Source organism: Macrobrachium rosenbergii, chromosome 16, assembly GCF_040412425.1.
Source record: "Macrobrachium rosenbergii isolate ZJJX-2024 chromosome 16, ASM4041242v1, whole genome shotgun sequence".
Taxonomy (NCBI): Eukaryota; Metazoa; Arthropoda; class Malacostraca; order Decapoda; family Palaemonidae; genus Macrobrachium; species Macrobrachium rosenbergii.
In genome coordinates, this window is record NC_089756.1 from 18,071,226 (window position 1) to 18,078,725 (window position 7,500).

At 35.1% G+C, this 7,500-nt stretch overlaps 1 protein-coding gene across 9 annotated transcripts in view; it reads left to right on the forward strand.

Moving 5' to 3' along the window:
- LOC136847134 (salivary glue protein Sgs-3-like) overlaps positions 1 to 7,500 on the forward strand; it is a 79,704-nt gene that overhangs the window by 30,516 nt on the left and 41,688 nt on the right. For 7 of the 9 annotated variants that reach the window (XM_067118500.1, XM_067118499.1, XM_067118491.1 and 4 more), the window contains exons 2-6: positions 1 to 13; positions 1,594 to 1,708; positions 3,451 to 3,585; positions 4,087 to 4,221; positions 6,647 to 6,778. The exon at positions 1 to 13 is cut by the window's left edge and continues 388 nt beyond it. In XM_067118500.1, coding sequence (XP_066974601.1) covers positions 1 to 13; positions 1,594 to 1,708; positions 3,451 to 3,585; positions 4,087 to 4,221; positions 6,647 to 6,778 — 530 coding nt within the window. The remainder of the gene's footprint in view (positions 14 to 1,593; positions 1,709 to 3,450; positions 3,586 to 4,086; positions 4,222 to 6,646; positions 6,779 to 7,500) is intronic. The other 2 variants (XM_067118498.1, XM_067118496.1) reach the window with 1 other exon arrangement.

The window sequence follows — 7,500 nt, forward strand, 5'->3', positions numbered from 1 at the left end:
AGGGGCACAGATGGTAAGCGATGATTGCAGATATAGCTTAGTATTCCTTTAAGCGTTTCGGTTTTATTCGGGAATCAGTAAATTGAGTTTCTGGGGATTTGTTCAGACCTCGATTTTTTGGGTGAATGTTGTTGTAAATTAAACTGTGTCACTCTTTCGATATGTTCCAAAGGGTCAGGTCTATAATAAAAAACGTTATTTTCATGGAGATCGCTCAGAATCTGAAAACAGAGGTATCCAACCAACCAAATTCTCCATCCTCTATAAAAGATTTCGGTTAAACACCAACGTTGACGTATGAAAAAAGGACTGACAATTAAGTCACATCCATGTTACTGCTTAAGATGTTTGTTGGTGTAATATCAAACAATTTCCAGTGTTACAAGTATTGGCTGAATTATAATGAAAAACAGACATTGTCAAAACCAACTTCATTTGAAACAAATGTAATTATTCTGATAGCAAACCAGGGGAAGAACCTCCCAAATTAGGAGAGAAAAATTTCTGTTGTATTAAAGAAAGAAGAACTTAAGAGGGAAAATAATACTCTAGTCACGTTAAAGAAAGTCAGAGACGATCACGAACAACTGAGGGAGGTAATTTTCACTGATGCATACAATTGTTGCACACAACTTGCCAGGCAGATAACAAAACTGATCTTGCAAAGAGAATTCATGTAGCTTGCTTCAGAAATTTAATATTGCCTAGAATATATCTACAAAGTTTCAGTGAGTTCTGTTCGTTATTGCTAATATGTAAAAGCAATTTACGCTTTAATAGCACCACAAAAATAAAGTTAGGGTAGGAATAAAGTATAATTTTTCTTCTAGAATTCTTTTATATATATATATATATATATATATATATATATATATATATATATATATATATATATAGTGTATATATATATTATATTTATATATATAAATATATATATATATATATATATATATAATATAAATGTGTATATATATATATATATATATATATATATATATATATATATATATATATATATATATATATATATATATATATATATATATTTCTATATATATATATATATATATATATATATATATATATATATATATATATATATATATATATATATATATATATATATATACACACACATGCATGTATATGTATATGTATATGTATATAACACTAACATCGGAGGGAAGTTAGTATAAAACTTAACATAATTAGTTCCCCGTAGGGGGTTATTACCGTTAGTGCACCTCACGTGGTGCACTGTAGCCATTACTTAGGGTCTTTGGCCCCTATCAGCAGCCTCTTTTCCCCTTTTAGTGTACCTCCGTTCATATTCTTTCTTCCATCTGACTTTCCACCCTCTTTACCAATTGTTTCATAGCGTAAATGCGATGTTACACCTTTCAGACCATCTTACTGTGAATTTTCCTTTCAGCACTGAATGACCTCAAAGGTCCCAGCGCTTGGCCTTTGGCCTAAATTCTATATTGTATAGTCTGTTCTATACATTATGAAAGCCAATTACAAGAAAATAAATGTGTGTGAACCATCAGCATAAACAGCATAATAATTAGGCTTTTTCCTCTTCGACAACAGGAAAAATGTTATCTGAAAGGCCAGAGAAAGTGCGTCAGTTCTGTGAACGATTGCCAAGGTTCTGTCGCACAAGGCTTTGAGTGCAAGAATGGCCAGATATGCTGTAGTCTGGGAGGTCTGTATTATTATTATTATTATTATTATTATTATTATTATTATTATTATTATTATTGAAAAAATAATGGCTGTTTCTACGACATTGAGTTTACATATTCTCCTCTATTCTTCTTAATATCTTTCATCAGCGTGTTGGTGGTGCATCAGATTTCCAAATGGTGTGAAAAGTTTTCTTGTTATTTCCGTTTTATTGTCTCTGACGTTTCAAACGCGCTCTGGCGATTATTTTCAAGGAGTGAACGAACTGACATGCAGGTCAATCCGTTCACCCTTTGAAAATAATCGCCACAGCGTGTTTGAAACGTCAGAGATAATAAAACTGAAATACCAAGAAAACCTTTCATGTCCTTTGGAAATCTACAACTACATGCTGATGAAAAGAAGATATTAAGGATATTAGAGAAGACCCTATATAAATTGAATGTCGTTGAAACAGCCATTATTTTCAGTGCTACTGCCCTTAGAGAAGGTCTCTTCCCTAATTATTATTATTAACATTTTTATTATTGTTATTGTTGTTGTTGTTGTTGTTAAAAACTAGCGGGACATTTCTTGTCTTTGCAGTATTTTCCCTTCATATTGCTGTTTCATCTCCTTTGGTGACAATTGCAGAACTACTCATTCAGTAAATGTTAAAATATCCATGTCTTTTATTTTATGCAGACATCATTTTTAGCAAGGAAGAGCTCCTTGCTTTACTGAGACATGTGACTAAAAAGTTCCTTGTCATCCTCAGACAAGTGATTTGCTTAGCTTGCGAGCTAGTAGTGTCTGTCTGCAGTGACATCGTCATATCCCATAACCTCATCCACCTCAGTGTGAAACTCTTTGGCCTCTTTCATGCAAGGTGAACTTATTTCATCCCCAGGCCTATTTTTTCAGTTAAATACGTCACATTTCCAGTAAACAAAAACATAATGAATGTGCTTGCTAAAGAAAGAGTTTTAATCATCTGTAATTTGAGTCTCTTGACGAATTTTTTAACCTGGAATCCCAATACTGCGTTTCATGTTTGTGTGTATACAGGTTGAGCAGACAGTTCGTGTTATAACCCGTGGCCTCGTTGACAGACCATTAGGCCTTTTGAGGAGTGGTTAATAAATACTGTTCGTTCATGAATAATATTCATATTCTTATGTGGCATAAAGGCATTAGCCAATCATTTTCTTTGCTTCCATATAAAATTAACTGAATAACACTATGTCCTTGACAAGCATAATAGGTGCCATCACTTCGCTTAAAAATATGCTTTCCAAGTAGGCCCGTTTGCTGATCTATTGTAATTCTGCTCTTATTTGTAGTATAAACTCAGTTGCATTCAGTTTACACCTTCCCAGAACTTCACTGGCACTGTCTAAGAACTTGTGAATTATTAAAAAATGGTCGATTCGTCCAAAACCCATTGAAAACTTCAAAAGGCTGTTGCCACCATGATAACAGTGGTGGCTTTAAACTTGTATTGGTTGTCTGCTCTGACGTCACGTCTTGTGTTTGGGGAATTAGTTTCGACGAATGTCAATACTGAACCATTGTAAACTTGAATTTAAACTAAGGTAAACGTACATTAACTAACATCTCTTAACAAAAATGATGAGTTACGAGAATCAAGGAACTCTGATGTCACTAGAAACTGAACACTGCGATTTCTTGTAACAATGTACAATTCGAATGTTTATTGCAATCGTAAATATCTTTAGCATATTATAAAAATTCTAGAGTAACTACCTTTGTGTTTTGCAGAGTCTAGACAAGCAGCAGTGAACACATGTGAGGAGAAGGGCTCCAGAACCTGCGTCAGTTCAGAGCAGAAGTGTAACGGCGCCATCAGGAGGAAGTTTTCCTGTGGTGGCAACAAGATATGTTGTGAAGGGAGTGGTAAGTGTACAGTAGATTCGCCTTTTTCTTAAATTTCATCTTGAGAATATTGTCCATATAAATGCAACCTTCCTCAAATGTCAGTTCGTTTTATGCTTTGCCGCAAAAAAACTCAGTAAACTTGTGATGACAATTGTAGTCAGCAAGAACGGAATCTACCGAAGTATATGACATGAATGACATAGATTTAGCACGTCAATTTGTCATGGAGAAGGGCTTCAAACAGCTTGCTACATAGAGAACAGATCTCTTCTAACTGAGATTAAACTCAGGATTCTTGAGTGATAGGAGAAGGTACTTGTAACTGAGATGCACCTAGGTTAGGTACCTTCTTAGGTGTATGTAATACTTAAGGTTCCAACTCCTCTTCCTACCTTTGTGGCTCAGTTGGTAGTGCTTTTCTTTCATTCGAGAGTCCTAGGCTAGGTCCCGATGTGAGGTAGAATTCTCTTTGTATTGCCAATGGCATGTGTTCATTCTGACAGTCTTTTTGTTTTCAAGGAGTAAAACAAGCCACAGTGAAAACATGCGAGAAGAAGGCCTCCAGGACTTGTGTCAGTTCAAAACGTGAGTGCAACGGTGTCATCAAAAAAAAGTTCACTTGCGACGGCACCAAAATATGTTGTGCACAGAGACGTAAGTATATAGTGTTTGTTACTGTTTTTATCTTTAAGTCCCATTTCTAAGAAGGGAGTAAATAAATATTCGATTCTTCAGTGTTCTGTGTAAATATGTATCTGAGTGTGCTGATGAGGGAATTGGCAAATGAAAGGAAATCACTTTAAATCAAATTAATTTGAAGCTTTTTTCAGTGCCTTTGAAAAATGGATAGAAAAAATTGTATCGATTTTGGAGATTCAGAGATGTCTTCTGTCTTAGCCATCCTGAAATGTGTAGTCAGTAGTGAGCTACAAATCGTTGGCATACTAGGGGGCCTACCCCTCACTTTCCGTGTTAAATGCTGAAGAGGATTCTTACCCTAATATTTTAAATTGAACTTTTTAAGAGTATTGATCACAACATACAGTGTTAGTCATATGTTTAACCTCATCAAAAGAAAGAGAGGCACTTGCAACTTACCAGAACTTGGTTAAGGATCTTACTCATGATGAGCGGAACTGGGATTGTGCACTTTGTCAAATATTTGAAAGAAATCAACCCAGAAAGATAGTTTGAAATTTTAGACGTTCCCTTTGATACAGGGAATCTTTCCCTACCTACGTATGTTTCCCACTTGTTCGTGTTCGTTATGCAAATACATTGTGATATTCACGCCGGTTTTTACCTTGATGTATTACTACAAAAAATAACATACATGTTTATCCTTTTTGATATTGGCGAGACACTTTTATGGTTCAGAGAATGGTAATACCATATATAGCCTACTCACTTTTCCACACTAATATAATTAGCTTCTCCCCTTGGTACCAGAAGATATAGTACTCTGCATTCTGTCCTATTTGCTCTTGGAGACTTCAGGTAATTTTCTCAGTAATAGCTGCCTGTTTCTCTGGTCAACAGAAGCTTCACATTTTCAGCTTCACAGGCAAACAGCATTGTATCTGAAATTCACATTAAGCATTGTTTGGAGTTTTTTTTGGGGGGGGGCCTAATTTTAAGCTCGAAAATTTACATTAACCTGCATTTGTTTTTCACCTGTGCTTGTAAATTAAACTGTGATTCATTTAGCTGATTCATTTAGCTCACGAACAAATACGGCTTCAAAATCTTTAGGCCTTGTCGTGAATGAATATTCCAAATAGTCTTTTCATCAACGATGTGGCACAAAGTACTATTGTGAGATCTCTACATGACAGTTGTTAGAAATTCCCATTTCTCTAATATTCATATTAATCATCCGAAAGATAATCTCCAACTGAGCTTTTAAGGCAAAAGTGAAGGTGCTTTCTTTCCGACCTCCACGGTTTGCAGACAGTTTAGCTGCTGTCATTTAGCTTTGAAAAAGTTATTTTTATGCTGGCATCTCTACATGTCTAGTGAAACTGAAGTTTGCCAATAGCAAAAACGTGGATAACTTCAGTTGACAAATTCAAGGAACCTTACTGGCATAAAATTTAGAACTTATGGATATATTCATTTATACATATAACCCTCAGTTTGCTCAGAAGAGTGTTACAACCCACCAAATACTTTGTGACTACGTGAAGAGACAACATGAAAGTATGAGTGGGTCCACACTTATGATTTACTGTTTTGTTCTGAACTCTGGTCGGTTAAGTATAGATTAATTCCGTTCTTTTCGTGTACATTTGGGGAGTGAGTAAAGAAACTATTAGAAATATAAAATTTTTACCATTCGATAATGAGGAAAACATTGTTTGGTGGCGAGTAATCAATACTAAGATGGTTCAGGTTACTTACAATGATTAGGAATTAATTTGGGGAAATATTTGCAATGGTAATATGCCTTCAGAAAAGTTTAATGGATTTCAAGGAATAACAATAAAGTAACTGAGGAAATGAGGCAACTGACAGCAAAGAATTATTTTAGAGGATGGTGAGAGAATAAATTTAAAGTAAATAGAAAAACTGTAAAAACCTTAGAGAAGAGATGATACAAAGAAACTGTGTTGTATGGGAATTACTTTTACTTGCAGATGATCATTTGATTTGGAACCTAAAGCAATATTGCAAAGGATAGTAAAAGAGCGTAAGAAGAATTCACATAAGATGATGCCAAATGATATTAAACTAAAAAATAGGAATTGCTCAGACTTTAACTCTCTACTGAGCCTTTAAAGTTATAGGAATTAATGCTGTTAGAATGCTGTCAATAATAAACAGTGTATGCTAAACAGATAATCTTCTTAAGTCTCTTATAAAAAAAAATTAAACTGAAGGAAATAAGGAATGGAAGAAGCACAAAGTTGTATTTGTTGTAAGGAAGATGGAAACGTTGTTCAGAACAAACATTTGAAAAAACATCCTTGTGTTTAATCATTGCATCATGCCAGATCAGTTGAAAGCCTAACCCCCTCCCCGAAAGAATTAAATGTCCAATAATTCAATTCTGTCTTTTATTTTATTTTCGGCAACGCAGCAACCACGGTGGCACCGCCAAGAAAATTAGCCAGCGCTGTGAAGCCGAAGCCACAAGATTCAGAAGGTCAAGAAGGTCACAAGGGAAGGAAACCCACTGTTGCTCCCAAGGCCGGAACCAAGCGACCTCCAAGTAAATATTGTACCTCTCGTTATTTCTGGGAAAGATAGAATTCGTATATGTTGACAGCAAGTAGGCATACATATATACATACATACGTATATGAATACGTATACATCTGTGTCTTGGCTCCCACTTCATTATATTTTTGTCACCGTTATTATTATTATTATTATTATTATTATTATTATTATTATTATTATTATTATTATTATTATTATTATTATTACACTGATGGCTCGGATTGCGCCACTGCAAAAATCCCGGCAGCCCGTCAACCTAACGGTCCGAAAAAACCCGAGAGGTTCAGTAGGAGAACAGGTACCAGCCCTCAGGCTGGGGAGTTAAACAGTGGACCTAGCGACACACTGGCCACTGTCGACCTAAGAGACAGGAGATCAGCGCCTGCCCTATAAGCCTACAGAGGCCCAGGAGGACTTATTATTATTATTATTATTATTATTATTATTATTCAGAACATGAACCCTATTCATATGGAGCAAGCCCACAGGGGCCATTGACTGGAAATTCAAGTTTCCAAAGAATATGATGTTCGTAACAGAAAGTAATGGGAAATGCAGAAAGAAGAGATCACGTTTTAAAAAATTAAAAAATAAATTAATAAAAAGATAAAAATGTAGGTAAATTATTAAAATACAAGGAGAAAAGTATTAGGGTAGTGATGCTTGCTCTCGGCAGGAAGAGCGGATTAGGGAACAGTTGTGAATGTGACA